A 20,577-nucleotide genomic window follows, 5' to 3' on the forward strand; every position below is an offset into this window, starting at 1 on the left:
AAGATGGCAGTTTGTTATTTTTAGTAAAACAGCATTTTAAGAAAGTTTCTCTGATTAGGAACCAACATGAAAAACTATTCTGGACCTGGTCCTAGGGCTGGGCAATATGGACCAAAACTCATATCGCGATATGTTTTGCTTGAATGGTGATATACGCTATTATAACGATATTTTGACAAAAACACCAAACACCAAAATTCTGAGTGGTTGATTTTTGTTTTGTTTTGCTAAGCTAATTTCATTCAGTCGATGGTTAATGGTCATCAGGAGGAAAGTACCAAGTGCTAATAGGGGTGTTTTCAGAGCAGCCCTGTTTCACAGGTAAAGGTCTTCGGAGAATAAAACATCAGAAAATTCCCCCAGTTCAGTGATTAAAAGTTCAGTTGCTTGGACTTGGACGACACTGCAATACAGTTGTGTCCATGATAACGATGCTATGATGATACAGTGATTCTGAGAACTTCACTAACTTCATTGCAAGACTATTTAATTTGTGATATATCGTGATGTAAGCCTAACAAAACAAGAAAAAGAGTATTTCTTCACAGTATTTGTATTTATACACAACAAAACCAGGGCTCGACAGTGTGAGAAATAACTCAATAAAAACAAACTCACCACAGCATCAGTTAACACAAACAGTCAAATAATTATACAGTCTTTGCAAAGATGTTTAAATTGCTTTTTACATGGGCTACACATGTCCTGTATTTGTAGGAGAATCCATCAACAGGGACCGGATTCTACCAGACCTGGACCTGGAAGAAGGAGAATGAAGAGAGTATTATCACGGCCTGGTTTTTCAAGAGATTTATTCCGGTTAAAATTGATCCGGACTCGGTAATCCTTTTTTTTTTGCTATCCATGATCACGTAATCCATCCACCAGTTTTTCAAAGCAACATCGGATTGGATCAATCTGATCTGGACAGAAACTCAGGATCACCAAATCTGCATAACCAGAGCTCAATTAGGATAGGAAATCCACAATGTAGAACTATAGATACTTTATGTAAAGAGCAACAAGTAGAATAGCAATGCAACCGAGGGCTTAAATGGAGTTCTTAATAGGCGCTTTGCATGCCATTACTCCATGAGAGCGGAATCACAGAAAGCATGCAACATAACCCATGCCTGTATTGTCCTGCACAACATCGCTACTCAGTCAATGTCCCTCTGTGCGGACAATGATGCACCTGAGCCCCTTGGAGACCCTGACCAACCTCCTGCATTCTGCCAGAACGAGCAAACAGGACGTGCAACAAAGGACGCAATAATTAGACACTACGATTTGGATAAGTTTTGGATTTCAAAAACCAGTGATGCCATTACCAATGCTTTGTTTTTCCCTTTTTTCTCATTGCATGCATCACTAAAAAATAATAAAAAAAAAAAGTTTTGATTGTGAAGAATACACATTAATTAGTGGCAGAATTAAATATATTATTTGTGGTCACTATTGACAGCCGTTTGGGGGATTATGTTATCAGGCAAAACTCTTTCTACTTTGCTGTAGTCCTATACTGAAAGGCTGAATACGTTATAGCCTACCTAATCACTGTAGCCTGATGGATGAATAAATCAAATTAAAACTGTATGCATAAGTAGGATATCTTGTAGGCTATACTGTGTGATCCATAGATAGTATTATTCGATACAATTTTAAAGTGTCATCATATTTTGGGCCTGAAATCCAACCTTCTGATGAGATCAGTTTAATCCAGAATTTTTGGATCAAAGTGATCCCAATCCTACTACAAAGTTCTGAAAATCACAAACTAAAGATTCTCAAGATCTGATCCAATCCGTTATCCAAATCTGGAAATATTACTTTTGAAAAACTAGGCGCAGAGGATCTTCTTGATAACTTGAGAAATAATCGGAGGTAAAAAATATAACCAAGTTTGAAAAATAAGTTTGTTGTTTTCAGTAAAAAGTCAGAGTCTTCTGGACCTGGTCCCAGCGGTGTGCCCATGATGAGCGAAGAATCTTTATATCGTTTAATGAACTTCAACGATGGAGAGAAACATGGTGAACAGATGTAAGAATTTCACACATATTCACACACTTACATGATCCTCCACCAGGGGGAGCCTCTCTAATCTAAACTCTTTGGTGGACCAATCTTGCATTTCTGTTTGAGGTTCCACTAAATGTCTTCAGCCTGTCCTCGTCTCTGAACAAATGTCCAGCAGTAAATCTGGTCAGAGTCTGTGATTGGTCAGGGACATATCGACAAGACACTCTGATTTTGTCTTTGAGAGTTCTCACATACACACTAGAGACTGTCCTTCAGGGACTTTTGTCTTCATGTTGTCAAACTCATGTCGTGTGAACTTGGCTGAAGAAGAAACGTAGGTGCAGCTCAGTGAAAACCGTGTCAGAATAAATGATTGTTTAGTAAATGACACTGAATCTTTTCTCTTCAGAGTTGATCAGCAGAGGACAGAGGTTCTCAGTGGTCAGTCTGTCCAGCAGCTTCGAGCAGACCTGGACTCCATATTTAAGGTGTGTAAATGTACAAACATGACACTACTGTTAATATTGAAGCAGAGTCCTGGTCCTGACAGTCTGGATGCTGCTCTGTGGACCTGCAGGATCTCATTTCACTTCACATGTTCTGTTCCAGCTGCTGGAGGAGAACATCATCTGCTTTGTGAAGAACGAGCTGAAGAAGATCCAGAAGGTTCTGGGTCAGAGGGAGGATGAGGAGGTGTTGGATGGTGAAGATGAGGAGCAGAGGAGGAGCAGAGAGGCCTTTCTGAAGATCACAGAGAACTTCCTGAGGAGGATGAAGCAGGAGAAGCTAGCTGACTGTCTGCAGAGCAGTAAGAGGACTTTTAATGTGAAAGGAAGAACATCTTATTTTCCTCAATGATCCACTCACTGATTTATTTTCTTGTGTTTCTTCAGAAACCAGAGCTCCAGCTTGTCGACGTGAACTCAAATCAAACCTGAAGAAGAAGTTCCAGTGTTTGTTTGAGGGCGTGGCTAAAGCAGGAAACCCCACCCTTCTGAATGAGATCTTCACAGAGCTCTACATCACAGAGGGAGGGACTGGAGAGGTCAATGAAGAACATGAGGTCAGACAGATTGAAAGAGCTTCCTGGAAACCAGACAGAGCAGAAACAACCATCAGACAAGAAGACATCTTTAAAGCCTCAGCTGGAAGAGACGGACCAATCAGAAGAGTGATGACAAAGGGAGTGGCTGGCATTGGGAAAACAGTGTTAACACAGAAGTTCACTCTGGACTGGGCTGAAGACAAAAGCAACAAGGACATACAGTTCACATTTCCCTTCACCTTCAGAGAGCTGAATGTGCTGAAAGAGAAGAAGTACAGTTTGGTGGAACTCATCCATCACTTCTTCACTGAAACCAAAGAAGCAGGAATCTGCAGGTTTGAAGACTTTAAGGTGGTCTTCATCTTTGATGGTCTGGACGAGTGTCGACTTCCTCTGGACTTCCACAACACTGAGATCCTGACTGATGTCACAGCGTCCACCTCAGTGGACGTGCTGCTGACAAACCTCATCAGGGGGAAACTGCTTCCCTCTGCTCGCCTCTGGATAACCACACGACCTGCAGCAGCCAATCAGATCCCTCCTGACTGTGTTGACATGGTGACAGAGGTCAGAGGGTTCACAGACCCACAGAAGGAGGACTACTTCAGGAAGAGGTTCAGAGATGAGGAGCAGGCCAGGAGGATCATCTCCCACATCCAGATATCACGAAGCCTCCACATCATGTGCCACATCCCAGTCTTCTGCTGGATCACTGCAACAGTTCTGGAGAACATGTTGAAAACCAGAGATGAGAGAGAACTGCCCAAGACCCTGACTGAGATGTACGTCTACTTCCTGGTGGTTCAGTCCAAAGTGAAGAAGGTCAAATATGATGGAGGAGCTGAGACAGATCCACACTGGAGTCCAGAGAACAGGAAGATGATTGAGTCTCTGGGGAAAATGGCCTTTGAGCAGCTGCAGAAAGGAAACCTGATCTTCTATGAATCAGACCTGACAGAGTGTGACATCGATATCACAGCAGCTTCAGTTTACTCAGGAGTCTTCACTCAGATCTTTAAAGAGGAGAGAGGCCTGTACCAGGACAAGGTCTTCTGCTTTGTCCATCTGAGTGTTCAGGAGTTTCTGGCTGCTCTTCATGTTCATCTGACCTTCATCACTGCTCGAAAAAATCTGTTTTCAGAGGAACCATCAACATCCCAGATGTCCAAATTGTTTGGAAACAAACCTGAATTGAATCATCTGCACCAGAGTGCTATGGACAAGGCCTTACTGAGTCCAAATGGACACCTGGACTTGTTCCTCCGCTTCCTCCTGGGTCTTTCACTGGACTCAAACCAGAAACTCTTAAGAGGTCTACTGTCACAAACAGGAAGTAGCTCACAGACCAATCAGAAAACAGTCCAGTACATCAAGAAGAAGATCAGTAAAAATCTGTCAGCAGAGAGAAGCATCAACCTGTTCCACTGTCTGAATGAACTGAATGATTGTTCTCTCGTGGAGGAGATCCAAGAGTCCTTGAAATCTGAACGTCTGTCCACAGAGACACTGTCTCCTGCTCAGTGGTCAGCTCTGGTCTTCATCTTACTGTCATCAGGAAAAGATCTGGATGAGTTTGACCTGAAGAAGTACTCTGCTTCAGAGAAGGCTCTTCTGAAGCTGCTGCCGGTGTTCAAAGCCTCCAACAAAGCTCTGTAAGTGGATCAATATATAAATATTAATAAGACATATTCTAAGGACCACAAGAGAAACATGTTTAACCTTTTGTTCATCACTGTTTTCTACCTCAGACTGAGTGACTGTAAACTCTCAGAGAGAAGCTGTGAAGCTCTGTCCTCAGTCCTCAGCTCTGTGTCGTCTCGTCTGAGACACCTGGACCTGAGTAACAATGACCTTCAGGATTCAGGAGTGAAGCTGCTGTGTGATGGACTGAAGAGTCCTCACTGTTCTCTGGAGACTCTCAGGTCAGAACCCTGTTTATTTGACAGGTGATCTTCGGGTTCTTGTTGTTGACAATGTTTGCACAATTTTCTAAACCACTGATTTCATCATGTCTTCTTAACTCCAGTCTGTTAGGTTGTCTGGTCACAGAGGAAGGATGTTCTTCTCTGACCTCAACTCTGAACTCCAAATCCTCCCTGCTGAAAAACCTGAATCTGAGTAACAATGACCTTCAGGATTCAGGAGTGAAGCTGCTGTGTGATGGACTGAAGAGTCCTCACTGTTCTCTGGAGACTCTCAGGTCAGAAGTCAGTATATTTGACAGTTGGTCCATTGAATCCTAATTTGGCTTCTTTAGGTTCTTTTTGATGAAAATGTTCAACATCTTGAGGATTTTCTGAATCACTGAGTTCATCAGGTCTTCTTAACTCCAGTCTGTCAGGTTGTCTGGTCACACAGGAAGGATGTTCTTCTCTGAACTCGGCTCTGAACTCCAAATCCTCCCTCCTGAAAAATCTGGACCTGAGTAACAATGACCTTCAGGATTCAGGAGTGAAGCTGCTGTGTGATGGACTGAAGAGTCCTCACTGTTCTCTGGAGACTCTCAGGTCAGGTGATCCATGAAAGGGTTGTTTTCATTTCCTGTCCATAAGAACCATTTGTTACGATTCGAAATGACATTATTCAATCATCATTCCTTCATGTCTGTGTAGCACTCCCCTCAATAGACTTCATACTAAGGGCATGCTTCTGGGTTCCTTAATTATATTTTAACCCTAATTTTAAGTAATTTTCCCTAAAAGTAATTTGGATTTTGTTTTTTATACACACTCAACTATAGGTAATCACTATGCTCACCTTTGACTCTGACAAAGGAAATATCACAAAATTCTTTTTTTTTTTGAAAAATAAACAAATCAATTACAGTATTTACTTAAAGTTTAAACAAATTCAAAGAAACAGTAATACACTTTTACTGAAAATATGTTTAAAGTAAATTCTTTGTAGCAGATATACTCTCAACTTACATTCAAATTACCTTAAAACCTCTGAATAATAAGATTTCAGTTACTTTCAGTAATAAACCCAAACACAATTCAGTGGGCCCACACTCACTCACACACACATACACACAGCCGGCAAAACAAACTAACCACGTTGCAGGCCTGATATGGTGACTTTTGATAATTGTTACCTCCAAACCAAACGACGACCGTTTACCCGATCTGTGTCTGGAAGCCGACTCTTCAGGTAGACTGGAACAAACTGGTGAGTGGATGATGGCGCCTCCTGCGCTGTCCGGGACGATGTCCAACGACGACAGGTCACACAGACACCGGCAACGTCCGAGCCGAACCCTCGTGCTCCCGCGGTGAGACCACAAGGTGCAGCCGATATCAGAAGCTGGTTTAACTCCTCGCGGCTAAGTGCGTTGGCTTTGAAAGCGAATGCTAATACCACACTCAGTTAGCTCAGTAGCTGGGCTAAGCTAAAACTAGACAGCTTCTCTAAAAGTTCCGAGCTGAAACTTCACAAACCGTACACAAACAACAGTAGTTCCAATGTCCGGGCTCCGAATGTCGAGCAGACAATCTCTTACACACTGAAAACTACACACTTAACTATTCTATTCTGTAGAATGTTCACGGTCATGCGTCTCCTTTGTGCCTCTTTTTCCTCTCGTTGTCGTTTTCACTCGCTCCAAAACACACACACTCCACTCGCTCACTTCCGGTCTAAACCTGTCAATCACACTTTTACCAATACCTGATCAGGATCACACTTCTTCCCCATCAGTACTTCCTCTCTCCCCATAAGTTCCTTCAAAATAAAATGTAATATTTAACCATGTACATTTGTCAGGTTGATCTTATTTATTACACCTTACTCCTTTTATCAAAACTATTTTAACTTTTATGAACTATTACTTCTAGATTTTTAATAACAGATTTAACCATTAATTTAAAATTTATTTTGATTTAAACCATAACTTATCCATTATTCATTTTATGAATACGGATTCTTAACAGGGTTACATTTTCGAATGTTTAGGTTGTCAGGTTGTCTGGTCAGAAAGAAAGGATGTTCTTCTCTGACCTCAGCTCTGAACTCCAAAGCCTCCCATCTGAGAGAACTGGACCTGAGTAACAATGACCTTCAGGATTCAGGAGTGAAGCTGCTGTGTGATGGACTGAAGAGTCCTCACTGTTCTCTGGAGACTCTCAGGTCAGAACTCAGTTTATTTCAAAATTCATCTTTTTAAATCCTGATATTGCTTCTTGTTGATGAAGATGTTCAATATCTTCAGGGTTTTCTAAAACACTGAGTTCATCATGTCTTCTTTACTCCAGTTTGTCAGGTTGTCTGGTCACAGAGGAAGGATGTTCTTCTCTGACCTCAGCTCTGAACTCCAAATCTTTCCTCCTGAAAAATCTGGACCTGAGTAACAATGACCTTCAGGATTCAGGAGTGAAGCTGCTGTGTGATGGACTGAAGAGTCCTCACTGTTCTCTGGAGACTCTCAGGTCAGAACTCAGTTTATTTCAAAATTCATCTTTTTAAATCCTGATATTGCTTCTTGTTGATGAAGATGTTCAATATCTTCAGGGTTTTCTAAAACACTGAGTTCATCATGTCTTCTTTACTCCAGTTTGTCAGGTTGTCTGGTCACAGAGGAAGGATGTTCTTCTCTGACCTCAGCTCTGAACTCCAAATCTTTCCTCCTGAAAAATCTGGACCTGAGTAACAATGACCTTCAGGATTCAGGAGTGAAGCTGCTGTGTGATGGACTGAAGAGTCCTCACTGTTGTCTGGAGACTCTCAGGTCAGATCTCCGTTTATTTGACAGTTGATCTTTTAAATTCTGATTTTGCTTCTTCAGGTTCTTGTTAATGAAGATGTTCAATATCTTCAGGATTTTCTAAAACACTGAGTTCATCATGTCTTCTTTACTCCAGTTTGTCAGGTTGTCTGGTCACAGAGGAAGGATGTTCTTCTCTGACCTCAACTCTGAACTCCAAATCTTTCCTCCTGAAAAATCTGGACCTGAGTAACAATGACCTTCAGGATTCAGGAGTGAAGCTGCTGTGTGATGGACTGAAGAGTCCTCACTGTTCTCTGGAGACTCTCAGGTCAGATCTCCGTTTATTTGACAGTTGATCTTTTAAATTCTGATTTTGCTTCTTCAGGTTCTTGTTAATGAAGATGTTCAATATCTTCAGGATTTTCTGAATCATCATGAGTTCATCATATCTTCTTAACTCCAGTCTGTCAGGTTGTCTGGTCACAGAAGAAGGATGTTCTTCTCTGACTTCAGCTCTGAACTCCAACCCCTCCCATCTGAGAGAACTGGACCTGAGCTACAATCATCCAGGAGACTCAGGAAAGAAGCTTCTGTCTGATGGACTGAAGAGTCCACACTGGAGACTGGACACTCTCAGGTATTCTCCTCCTCTTCCTCTTCTGCTTCATGTTTCACGATAAAAGATTATCCAAAACAATACATAAAAGCATTAAGAATCCTGGACATTATCCACCTGTGAGCTTCCTGAGTGACACAATTCTGTCTTAGAACCATATATATTGGCTGAAGGGTTCCCTGGATCAGGTCTCTAGTCTCATGAGTCCAGAAGCCAAACCTTTGACGATGTCTTTCAAAATAAAACCACAAAAAGAGCGATACAAAATATTACATAAGAAAAGGCAAAGAAATCACTGAACAACTGAAATGTATAATTACTCTCCACAGACAACACAGACTCTTCTACAGCTCCAAAATATGCCTGACTGACAAATCACTGTTTCATCAAATCACCAACTCTGGTTTGGTCAAAATAACCACTTCATTCACTAAATGAACGATGACTAAATGACTACTGTGTTAACAGAGTTGAGTAGATTTAGTACGAGCTTCATGGTGGCTCTTTTTAATGAAAACCACAGAAAACATGATCCTACTTTACAACTAAATGGTATAAACACACTTAGAATAGCAAACATGAACTTTCCTGTGTAATTCAAACATTCATCATTGTTTGAATGAATTTAAAATTCAGTGCTATACTCACATTTAAACATCTTTGGCATCGTCTGGTCTAAACTGCAGGAGACAATTGAAGTGCTGTCTCCTGTGTTGTCCACATGGTGGTGCTGTTCAGAAAATGCGTAGCCACCTGAAACTATGGTCTCTGGTTCTGCAGACACCGTCTTCTCTCAGGGTGTAGTTCATAATTCTGTCCACCAGAGTGCGTCATTAAGACAACAGTTTGGACAAATGTTGGACACAAACTCATTCAGACTGTTTCTTCCTCCAGGATGGACCATGCTGGAGAGCAGAGGCTAAAACCAGGTGTCAGGAAGTGTAAGTATGGATTTACAGGAAATAACAACATATCAGCTGATCGTCAATAAACTGCAGCTGTGACTTGTTGTTCTTCATCAGATTCATGTGAACTGGAACTGGACACAAACACAATGTACAGAAAACTCAAACTGTCTGACAACAACAGGAAAGTGACCAATGTGAGAGAAGATCAGTCGTATCCTGATCAGTGGTATCCTGATCATCCAGACAGATTTGACGAGTATTATCAGCTGCTGTGTAGATCTGGTCTGACTGGTCGCTGTTACTGGGAGGTCGAGTGGAGAGGATATGTTTATATATCACTGAGTTACAGAGGAATCAAGAGGAAAGACAACAGTTATGACTGTTTGTTTGGACATAATAATCAGTCCTGGAGTCTGAGGTGCTCTGATGATGATGGTTACTCTGTCCTTCACGGTGAGACAAAAACATCCATCAGATCATCGTCTGTCTCTCACAGAGTATCAGTGTATGTGGACTGTCCTGCTGGGACTCTGTCCTTCTACAGAGTCTCCTCTGACTCACTGATCCACCTCCACACCTTCAGGACCACATTCACTCAACCACTTTATCCTGGGTTCTGGGTCTGGCTTGGTTCCTCAGTGTCTCTGTAGAACATGAAGAGACAGCAGCTTCAGTCGTGTGGTGGACGAGGTCTCACTGTTTATAATCTGATGTTAAAGCTCGGCTCAGTAATTCATTGTTGAAACACTTTTGAATTCTCTTCACGTCCTGATGACCGTCAATAAATAAAGAGAAAAACAAACTTGTATGTGTGAAATAAACATAAAGAACGATCGTCTGTCATTAACTGAGCCGCCTACCTATGGAGGTACTGACTGTGCTGTGAGCGCCCCCTGCTGCTGAGAACCAGCCTGAAACACAGAGGTTCACATGTGAACAATCACAACATTTAACACTAAACTCTTTTCACCATCATTGATCAAAAATATTCCACAGTAACTTTGAATATTTTCATACAAACACAAACAATCCTAACTCTATACATTAAAATGTTCAACGATAAACAAACGTAAACGTCAGAGAAATCTGTGTTGTTGATGCACAGATCAGGAACATCTGCTGACTCCTGCTGATCATCACATGGAACTGACAGCAGCTTGACTTAGCTCCTCCTAGTGGACAGATAGCACACCTACATCATCTGTGACCCACGACCAGGCGGCTGCTTCGCATAAAAATTCCAGCTCCATCGCAATCGGCCAATCAGGAGAGAGAACAGACCTGAATCCAGCCGCGGCTCGTTGGACCGGTTCTGACGTCGTCACTTTGACTCTGAAGGTATGAGGACGTGACTCTGTGTCCTCAGATCAGACACAGAAGGACGGCAGGACAGACCAGGGACAATCGGCAGCGTCTGGTGTCCACATGAAGGTGGACAGTGTGTGTGTGTGAGTGGACCTGAGCTCAGTTCAGCAGGTGAGAATAAATAAAATCACTGCTGAATCTTTACAATCTGACTTTGTCTTTTCAACATTCCTGCATGAAGCGTCTGAACTGGTCTGACAGCTTCAATCCACAAATCAACTCTGAGCCACTTTATTACGCTTCATAAGTCTCTGTCACGTCTGCACTGTTTCAATATTAAACCACGTTAGAAATCACACGATCGCGTTTCTTTCTCTGGTCAAAGATTTAACAAATCTGTTCTTTTTGCGTTTGCGATAAAGAAATTTAAAGCGACACAACGTCTAAAACGCTCTAACACAGTGGACTGTACCTGGTCTGAGGACATGGTTGTTTGGACATTAGAAATCCTGAGTCACAGTTCATCACTATCATCGGTTTGTCAACAAATGTACAGGTTACTGCCACATATGTTTGATAATAATGATACTACGAGTCTACGATTTGTTGCTGAGGAAGCCTGAACACAGAGGTAAGTTGAACAGCTTCTTACCTGACCACCAGAGGGCGGGCTCTTCTGTTTAAACCAATGGACTCACCTGTAGTGAAGGGCCGCAAAGTGCGATGCTGTCGGCGTCTTGAGCGAGTCGTTTTTCAGAGCTGTGACGTTCATGAACGTCGAATCGAGTCGAATCGAAAACAATGAGAACCGAGTCGCAGTTGCAAACCGTTTCTTTTTATACGCAAATCGTCCACGCTGTCTTCACGTGACGTCTTCTGTATGAACTTGGGGGAGGAGCCGAGCACACAGCGCCAATAAAGCATATATTGGTGGGATGTGAACGTTTGAATCATTCTGATCCAAATCTTACCTTATAATTTACAACCAGTGATAATTTGCTATTTGGCTTCTGAGAAATAATGAAATATAAGAACAAGCCGAGTGTTTTGAACGGCTCTTTGAAGGGAACGGCTCCTCAATATCCGGCTCCCTTCAAAGAGCCATAAATCCCAGCTCTAGTAGTTTTATCTTCAGACTTGTATCAGGCTGCACCGAGGACGCTGCACTTCTGTTAGCAGCAGCACAAATGTTAGCTTGGTTAAGACACCGTCTCACGTTTACACTGTCGTATTTGTTTGTGTTTTGTAACTACCTTTTTACGTACTATGACACAAGCTGCTGTACTTTCACAAAATTCAGACAAAACTTTAAAGAACTTGTCGGCCATGATGGTTGGAGAGTAAACAATGCAGCACGACGTCAAACATCATCAGCATTATTTTACTATTCCCTTCAAGTTAGTGTGAAAGTAACATAACTATTTATAGAAGGAACTATTGGTTCAGATGATTATTGATACTTTGGTTCTAACTCGTGAGAAACTGGTACCAAAACAGAACCAGTTCTGGATTTTCATCCCAATAACAAAAAGACGTCCACGTACGTTTTACTTGTTCTCTGACGTTTGTGTTGGTGTTCTGCTCACACTAACATACCTGTGGTTCCTTTCATCTGGTCCATCTGGTGTTGCTGGATCTTCTTGCTCCTGCTGGACCTGATGATGATGATGATGATGTTGTTGTTGTGAGAAGCCTGAGGTCCACCCATGTTAGCAGAACTTGTAATGTGTGACTTTTACTCTCCCAGCAGGTGGCGCTCTGCAATGAATCAGATCAAAGACAGTGAAGATGAAGCTCCGCCCTCCAAAACCACTCTGAGTGAGGAACATGAGGGTCAGAGGTGAGATGAGGATCTCATGGATGTGATTTGTCTCCATGTCACAGCTCAGTGTTTTATTTACATGTCATGTCCTGTGTTTGTAGGAGGATCCATCAACAGGGACCAGACTCTGCTGGACCTGGACCCAGCTGTGTCTCCATGAAGAGTGACTGGTCCATGGGTCAACCTATGGACTTCAAACAAGAACAGAGGTCAGATGATGGAGGTCTTCACAGGTCAACAACACTAAATGATCCACCATGTAACACCAGAGACACCTAATATTTAGACATTCAAACCCAGACCCATGCAAAACTGAGACATTCTGGACACATGTCCCAAAAACACCCATCTCTTCCTCCAAAGCTTGGATCTGGGCCCATGAAAATATGGAACATCATGATGAAAAAAATTCATCCAGATCTGAGATATAAACATCTGAACTTATTAACAGGACTGAACCATGTTACATGATAAGTCTGATCCTGTACCAAATTTCAGTTTGGACAAAGATCTGTGGGTAGATTCTTACTAAAATAAAATATATTTGGGTGATCACCAACCCATCACAAAAACATTCAGATCCATTCGTTAAAAACTCTGGACAGGAAGTTGCTAACATTAGGACAAACTTACAGAAATAAAAAGCAATGCCAATGAAAACATAAGCTCTGGACTATAATCTGAAAGATTTACAACAACTGGAGCCAAGATCTGATTAATAATAATGAGTCAAGATTTAAAAAAAAAAAAATATATAGTAAGTATATTCCACCATTTATTTAACTGATAAACTGTACAATAACACATTAGAAAATTCCCCCAGTTCAGTGATTAAAAGTTCAGTTGCTTGGACTTGGACGACACTGCAATACAGTTGTGTCCATGATAACGATGCTATGATGATACAGTGATTCTGAGAACTTCACTAAATTCATTGCAAGACTATTTAATTTGTGATATATCGTGATGTAAGCCTAACAAAACAAGAAAAAGAGTATTTCTTCACAGTATTTGTATTTATACACAACAAAACCTCCGTTTCAAAAACCAGGGCTCGACAGTGCGACTGTTTTACTCTCATTTGTGAGTTAAAAAACATATAAATAACAAAAACATTATATTGTTTTAACACTTATCTTATCACGTTGTAATGTGATTTACGTTTTTATTTTACTCGTGTGGCAGCAATGATTTCACACAAGCTACAGAAGGACTATATTGTGAACTGGACAAACTAATAAAACAACTTAGCAGTTATTTACATTAATTATATGAAATAAATCTCACAACAGGGTTTTGTCTAAATTTCCTCAACACTAAACACAACAAAATGCGTCTCAGCAGTGACATTTCACACTCACGCGTTCATATTTAGTCACAAATCCCGCCTGTTAACCGCGTTTCCCCATTCACACAATAGGCTAACATTGTTAGCATACGCCTATGGGACTTTACATTGAGTTTGTTAGCTTAGCGGTTAGCGGACTTTTGCCGCGACTCCGTTTACAACTATTTCCTCACGAACAAAGAAAACGACAGACTTCTCTTTACTCACCGCGAAACTCTGCGTCTCCCAGACGAACAGGAATATACGTGATTTGACTCACAATCAACACAGAACCTGTGTGTGCAGCTAGCGAAGCTAAGGTGAGCTAAACAAAATGGCGGAGAGACAACAACAGGTCAACTTTACAGCAAGGAATCGTGGGAGCCGCCCCCTACTGGCTGCTAGGTGGAATTACAACACATAAGTTAATAAAAACAAACAGCATCAGTGAACACAAACAATCAAATAATTATACAGTCTTTATATTGTAAAGATGTTTATGTGGCTTTTTACATTGAATTTGTAGGAGAATCCATCAACAGGGACCGGACTCTACCGGACCTGGACCTGGAGAGAAGAGAATGAAGAGAGTATCACCAGAGAATCTTCTTCATAACGTCAGAAATTATCAGAGGTAAAAAGAAAAATAAGTTTGTTGTTTTCAGTAAAACATCCTTTTATGGATTTATTTCTCTTGATTAGGAACCAGCATGAAAAACCAGACTCTCCTGGACCTGGTCCTAGCGGTGTGTCCATGAAGTGTGACTGGTCCAAAAACCAAATTATTAACTTCAGCGAGCGTCAGAGGTGAGAAAACAAAATTGGTAGTTTGTTGTTTTCTGTAAAATAGCATTTTAAGAATATGTTTATTTGATAAGGAACCAGCATGAAAAACCAGACTCTCCTGGACCTGGTCCTAGCGGTGTGTCCATGAAGAGTGACTGGTCCAAAAACCAAATTATTACCTTCAGAGAGAGTCAGAGGTGAGAAAACAAAATGAGTAGTTTCTTGTTTTCTGTAAAACATAATTCTATGAATTTATTTCTCTTGATTAGGAACCAGCATGAAAAACCAGACTCTCCTGGACCTGGTCCTAGCGGTGTGTCCATGAAGAGTGACTGGTCCAAAAACCAAATTATTAACTTCAGCGAGCGTCACAGGTGAGAAAACAAAATGAGTAGTTTGTTGTTTTCTGTAAAACATAATTCTATGAATTTATTTCTCTTGATTAGGAACCAGCATGAAAAACCAGACTCTCCTGGACCTGGTCCCAGCGGTGTGTGTATGATGAGCGAAGCATCTATAGGCCGTTATATGAACTTCAAGGATGGAGAGAAACATGGTGAACAGATGTAAGAATTTCACACATATTCACACACTTACATGATCCTCCACCAGGGGGAGCCTGTCTCATCCAAACTCTTTGGTGGACCAATCTTGCATTTCTGTTTGAGGTTCCACTAAATGTCTTCAGCCTGTCCTCGTCTCTGAACAAATGTCCAGCAGTAAATCTGGTCAGAGTCTGTGATTGGTCAGGGACATATCGACAAGACACTCTGATTTTGTCTTTGAGAGTTCACACATACACACTAGAGACTGTCCTTCAGGGACTTTTGTCTTCATGTTGTCAAACTCATGTCGTGTGAACTTGGCTGAAGAAGAAACGTAGGTGCAGCTCAGTGAAAACCGTGTCAGAATAAATGATTGTTTAGTAAATGACACTGAATCTTTTCTCTTCAGAGTTGATCAGCAGAGGACAGAAGTTCTCAGTGGTCAGTCTGTCCAGCAGCATGGAGCAGACCTGGACTCCATATTTAAGGTGTGTAAATGTACAAACATGACACTACTGTTAATATTGAAGCAGAGTCCTGGTCCTGACAGTCTGGATGCTGCTCTGTGGACCTGCAGGATCTCATTTCACTTCACGTTGTTCTGTTCCAGCTGCTGGAGGAGAACATCATCTGCTTTGTGAAGAACGAGCTGAAGAAGATCCAGAAGGTTCTGGGTCAGAGGGAGGATGAGGAGGTGTTGGATGGTGAAGATGAGGAGCAGAGGAGGAGCAGAGAGGCCTTTCTGAAGATCACAGACAACTTCCTGAGGAGGATGAAGCAGGAGAAGCTAGCTGACTGTCTGCAGAGCAGTAAGAGGACTTTTAATGTGAAAGATAGAACTTCTCATTTTCTCAATGATCCACTCACTGATTTATTTTCTTGTGTTCCTTCAGAAACCAGAGCTCCAGCTTGTCGACGTGAACTCAAATCAAACCTGAAGAAGAAGTTCCAGTGTTTGTTTGAGGGCGTGGCTAAAGCAGGAAACCCCACCCTTCTGAATGAGATCTTCACAGAGCTCTACATCACAGAGGGAGGGACTGGAGAGGTCAATGAAGAACATGAGGTCAGACAGATTGAAAGAGCTTCCTGGAAACCAGACAGAGCAGAAAGAACCATCAGACAAGAAGACATCTTTAAAGCCTCAGCTGGAAGAGACGGACCAATCAGAAGAGTGATGACAAAGGGAGTGGCTGGCATTGGGAAAACAGTCTTAACACAGAAGTTCACTCTGGACTGGGCTGAAGACAAAAGCAACCAGGACATAGAGTTGACATTTCCCTTCACCTTCAGAGAGCTGAATGTGCTGAAAGAGAAGAAGTACAGTTTGGTGGAACTCATCCATCACTTCTTCACTGAAACCAAAGAAGCAGGAATCTGCAGGTTTGAAGACTTGAAGGTGGTCTTCATCTTTGATGGTCTGGACGAGTGTCGACTTCCTCTGGACTTCCACAACACTGAGATCCTGACTGATGTCACAGCGTCCACCTCAGTGGACGTGCTGCTGACAAACCTCATCAGGGGGAAACTGCTTCCCTCTGCTCGCCTCTGGATAACCACACGACCTGCAGCAGCCAATCAGATCCCTCCTGACTGTGTTGACATGGTGACAGAGGTCAGAGGGTTCACAGACCCACAGAAGGAGGACTACTTCAGGAAGAGGTTCAGAGATGAGGAGCAGGCCAGGAGGATCATCTCCCACATCCAGACATCACGAAGCCTCCACATCATGTGTCACATCCCAGTCTTCTGCTGGATCACTGCAACAGTTCTGGAGAACATGTTGAAAACCAGAGATGGAGGAGAACTGCCCAAGACCCTGACTGAGATGTACGTCCACTTCCTGGTGGTTCAGTCCAAAGTGAAGAAGGTCAAATATGATGGAGGAGCTGAGACAGATCCACACTGGAGTCCAAAGAACAGGAAGATGATTAAGTCTCTGGGGAAACTGGCCTTTGAGCAGCTGCAGAAAGGAAACCTGATCTTCTATGAATCAGACCTGACAGAGTGTGGCATCGATATCACAGCAGCTTCAGTTTACTCAGGAGTCTTCACTCAGATCTTTAAAGAGGAGAGAGGCCTGTACCAGGACAAGGTCTTCTGCTTTGTCCATCTAAGTGTTCAGGAGTTTATGGCTGCTCTTCATGTTCATCTGACCTTCATCACTGCTCGAAAAAATCTGTTTTCAGAGGAACCATCAACATCCCAGAGGTCCAAATTGTTTGGAAACAAACCTGAACTGAATCATCTGCACCAGAGTGCTGTGGACAAGGCCTTACTGAGTCCAAATGGACACCTGGACTTGTTCCTCCGCTTCCTTCTGGGTCTTTCACTGGAGACCAATCAGAAGCTCTTAAGAGGTCTACTGACACAAACAGGAAGTAGCTCACGGACCAATCAGAAAACAGTCCAGTACATCAAGAAGAAGATCAGTGAGAATCTGTCAGCAGAGAGAAGCATCAACCTGTTCCACTGTCTGAATGAACTGAATGATTGTTCTCTCGTGGAGGAGATCCAAGAGTCCTTGAAATCTGGACGTCTGTCCACAGAGACACTGTCTCCTGCTCAGTGGTCAGCTCTGGTCTTCATCTTACTGTCATCAGGAAAAGATCTGGATGAGTTTGACCTGAAGAAGTACTCTGCTTCAGAGGAGGCTCTTCAGAAGCTGCTGCCGGTGGTCAAAGCCTCCAACAAAGCTCTGTAAGTGGATCAATATATAAATATTAATAAGACATATTCTAAAGACCACAAGAGAAACATGTTTAACTTTTTGTTCATCACTGTTTTCTACCTCAGACTGAGTGACTGTAAACTCTCAGAGAGAAGCTGTGAAGCTCTGTCCTCAGTCCTCAGCTCTGTGTCCTCTAGTCTGAGACACCTGGACCTGAGTAACAATGACCTTCAGGATTCAGGAGTGAAGCTGCTGTGTAATGGACTGAAGAGTCCTCACTGTTCTCTGAAGACTCTCAGGTCAGAACTCTGTTTATTTGACAGATGTTCAACTTCTTCAGAATTTTCTGAATCACTGAGTTCATCATATCTTCTTAACTCCAGTCTGTCAGGTTGTCTGGTCAGAAAGAAAGGATGTTCTTCTCTGACCTCAGCTCTGAACTCCAAATCCTCCCTCCTGAAAAATCTGGACCTGAGTAACAATGACCTTCAGGATTCAGGAGTGAAGCTGCTGTGTGATGGACTGAAGAGTCCTCACTGTTCTCTGGAGACTCTCAGGTCAGAAGTCAGTATATTTGACAGTTGGTCCATTGAATCCTGATTTGGCTTCTTTAGGTTCTTTTTGATGAAGATGTTCAACATCTTCAGGATTTTCTGAATCACTGAGTTCATCATGTCTTCTTAACTCCAGTCTGTCAGGTTGTCTGGTCACAGAGGAAGGATGTTCTTCTCTGACCTCAGCTCTGAACTCCAACCCCTCCCATCTGAGAGAACTGGACCTGAGTAACAATGACCTTCAGGATTCAGGAGTGAAGCTGCTGTGTGATGGACTGAAAAGTCCTCACTGTTCTCTGGAGACTCTCAGGTCAGGTGATCCATGAAAGGGTTGTTTTCATTTCCTGTCCATAAGAACCATTTGTTACGATTCGAAATGACATTATTCAATCATCATTCCTTCATGTCTGTGTAGCACTCCCCTCAATAGACCTCATACTAAGGGCATGCTTCTGGGTTCCTTAATTATATTTTAACCCTAATTTTAAGTAATTTTCCCTAAAAGTAATTTGGATTTTGTTTTTTATACACACTCAACTATAGGTAATCACTATGCTCACCTTTGACTCTGACAAAGGAAATATCACTTTCAAAATTTTAAAATAAACAAATCAATTACAGTATTTACTTAAAGTTTAAACAAATTCAAAGAAACAGTAATACACTTTTACTGAAAATATGTTCAAAGTAAATTCTTAGTAGCAGATATACTCTCAACTTACATTCAAATTACCTTAAAACCTCTGAATAATAAGATTTCAGTTACTTTCAGTAATAAACCCAAACACAATTCAGTGGGCCCACACTTACTCACACACACATACACACAGCCGGCAAAACAAACTAACCACGTTGCAGGCCTGATATGGTGACTTTTGATAAGTGTTACCTCCAAACCAAACGATGACCGTTTACCCGATCCGTGTCTGGAAGGCGACTCTTCAGGTAGACTGGAACAAACTGGTGAGTGGATGATGGCGCCTCCTGCGCTGTCCGGGACGATGTCCAACGACGACAGGTCACACAGACACCGGCAACATCCGAGCCGAACCCTCGTGCTCCCGCGGTGAGACCACAAGGTGCAGCCGATATCAGAAGCTGGTTTAACTCCTCGCGGCTAAGTGCGTTCGCTTTGAAAGCGAATGCTAATACCACACTCAGTTAGCTCAGTAGCTGGGCTAAGCTAAAACTAGGCAGCTTCTCTAAAAGTTCCGAGCTGAAACTTCACAAACCGTACACAAACTACAGTAGTTCCAATGTCCGGGCTCCGAATGTCGAGCAGACAATCTCTTACACACTGAAAACTACACACTTAACTATTCTATTCTGTAGAATGTTCACGGTCATGCGTCTCCTTTGTGCCTCTTTTTCCTCTCGTCGTCGTTTTCACTCGCTCCAAAACACACACACTCCACTCGCTCACTTCCGGTCTAAACCTGTCAATCACACTTTTACCAATACCTGATCGGGATCACACTTCTTCCCCATCAGTACTTCCTCTCTCCCCATAAGTTCCTTGAAAATAAAATGTAATATTTAACCATGTACATTTGTCAGGTTAATCTTATTTATTACACCTTACTCCTTTTATCAAAACTATTTTAACTTTTATGAACTATTACTTCTAGATTTTTAATAACAGATTTAACCATTCATTTAAATTTTATTTTGATTTAAACCATGACGTATCCATTATTCATTTTATGAATACGGATTCTTAACAGGGTTACATTTTCGAATGTTTAGGTTGTCAGGTTGTCTGGTCAGAAAGAAAGGATGTTCTTCTCTGACCTCAGCTCTGAACTCCAAAGCCTCCCATCTGAGAGAACTGGACCTGAGTAACAATGACCTTCAGGATTCAGGAGTGAAGCTGCTGTGTGATGGACTGAAGAGTCCTCACTGTTCTCTGGAGACTCTCAGGTCAGAACTCTGTTTATTTGACAGTTGATCTTTTAAATCCTGATATTGCTTCTTCAGGTTCTTGTTGATGAAGATGTTCTGAGTTTATCATGTCTTCTTAACTCCAGTCTGTCAGGTTGTCTGGTCACAGAAGAAGGATGTTCTTCTCTGACCTCAGCTCTGAACTCCAAATCTTTCCTCCTGAAAAATCTGGACCTGAGTAACAACAACCTTCAGGATTCAGGAGTGAAGCTGCTGTGTGATGGACTGAAGAGTCCTCACTGTTCTCTGGAGACTCTCAGGTCAGAACTCAGTTTATTTCAAAATTCATCTTTTTAAATCCTGATTTTGCTTCTTCGGGTTCTTGTTGATGAAGATGTT

The 20,577-nt window shown here is 42.1% G+C and overlaps 1 protein-coding gene across 1 annotated transcript in view; it reads left to right on the forward strand.

Moving 5' to 3' along the window:
* LOC310934867 (uncharacterized protein) overlaps window positions 1-20,577 on the forward strand; it is a gene marked incomplete at its 3' end in the record, with an annotated part of 46,374 nt that overhangs the window by 9,450 nt on the left and 16,347 nt on the right. The window contains exons 14-32 of the mRNA XM_083898666.1: window positions 2,429-2,507; window positions 2,635-2,827; window positions 2,913-4,716; window positions 4,813-4,986; window positions 5,091-5,264; window positions 5,398-5,571; window positions 12,346-12,435; window positions 14,271-14,378; window positions 14,447-14,551; window positions 14,800-14,904; window positions 14,977-15,096; window positions 15,485-15,563; window positions 15,686-15,884; window positions 15,969-17,772; window positions 17,869-18,042; window positions 18,127-18,300; window positions 18,434-18,607; window positions 20,044-20,217; window positions 20,325-20,498. Coding sequence (XP_083754792.1) covers window positions 2,429-2,507; window positions 2,635-2,827; window positions 2,913-4,716; window positions 4,813-4,986; window positions 5,091-5,264; window positions 5,398-5,571; window positions 12,346-12,435; window positions 14,271-14,378; window positions 14,447-14,551; window positions 14,800-14,904; window positions 14,977-15,096; window positions 15,485-15,563; window positions 15,686-15,884; window positions 15,969-17,772; window positions 17,869-18,042; window positions 18,127-18,300; window positions 18,434-18,607; window positions 20,044-20,217; window positions 20,325-20,498 — 6,078 coding nt within the window. The remainder of the gene's footprint in view (window positions 1-2,428; window positions 2,508-2,634; window positions 2,828-2,912; window positions 4,717-4,812; window positions 4,987-5,090; window positions 5,265-5,397; window positions 5,572-12,345; window positions 12,436-14,270; window positions 14,379-14,446; window positions 14,552-14,799; window positions 14,905-14,976; window positions 15,097-15,484; window positions 15,564-15,685; window positions 15,885-15,968; window positions 17,773-17,868; window positions 18,043-18,126; window positions 18,301-18,433; window positions 18,608-20,043; window positions 20,218-20,324; window positions 20,499-20,577) is intronic.

The sequence above is a fragment of the Microchirus variegatus genome (assembly GCF_963457635.1).
Source record: "Microchirus variegatus genome assembly, chromosome: 12".
Lineage (NCBI taxonomy): Eukaryota > Metazoa > Chordata > Actinopteri > Pleuronectiformes > Soleidae > Microchirus > Microchirus variegatus.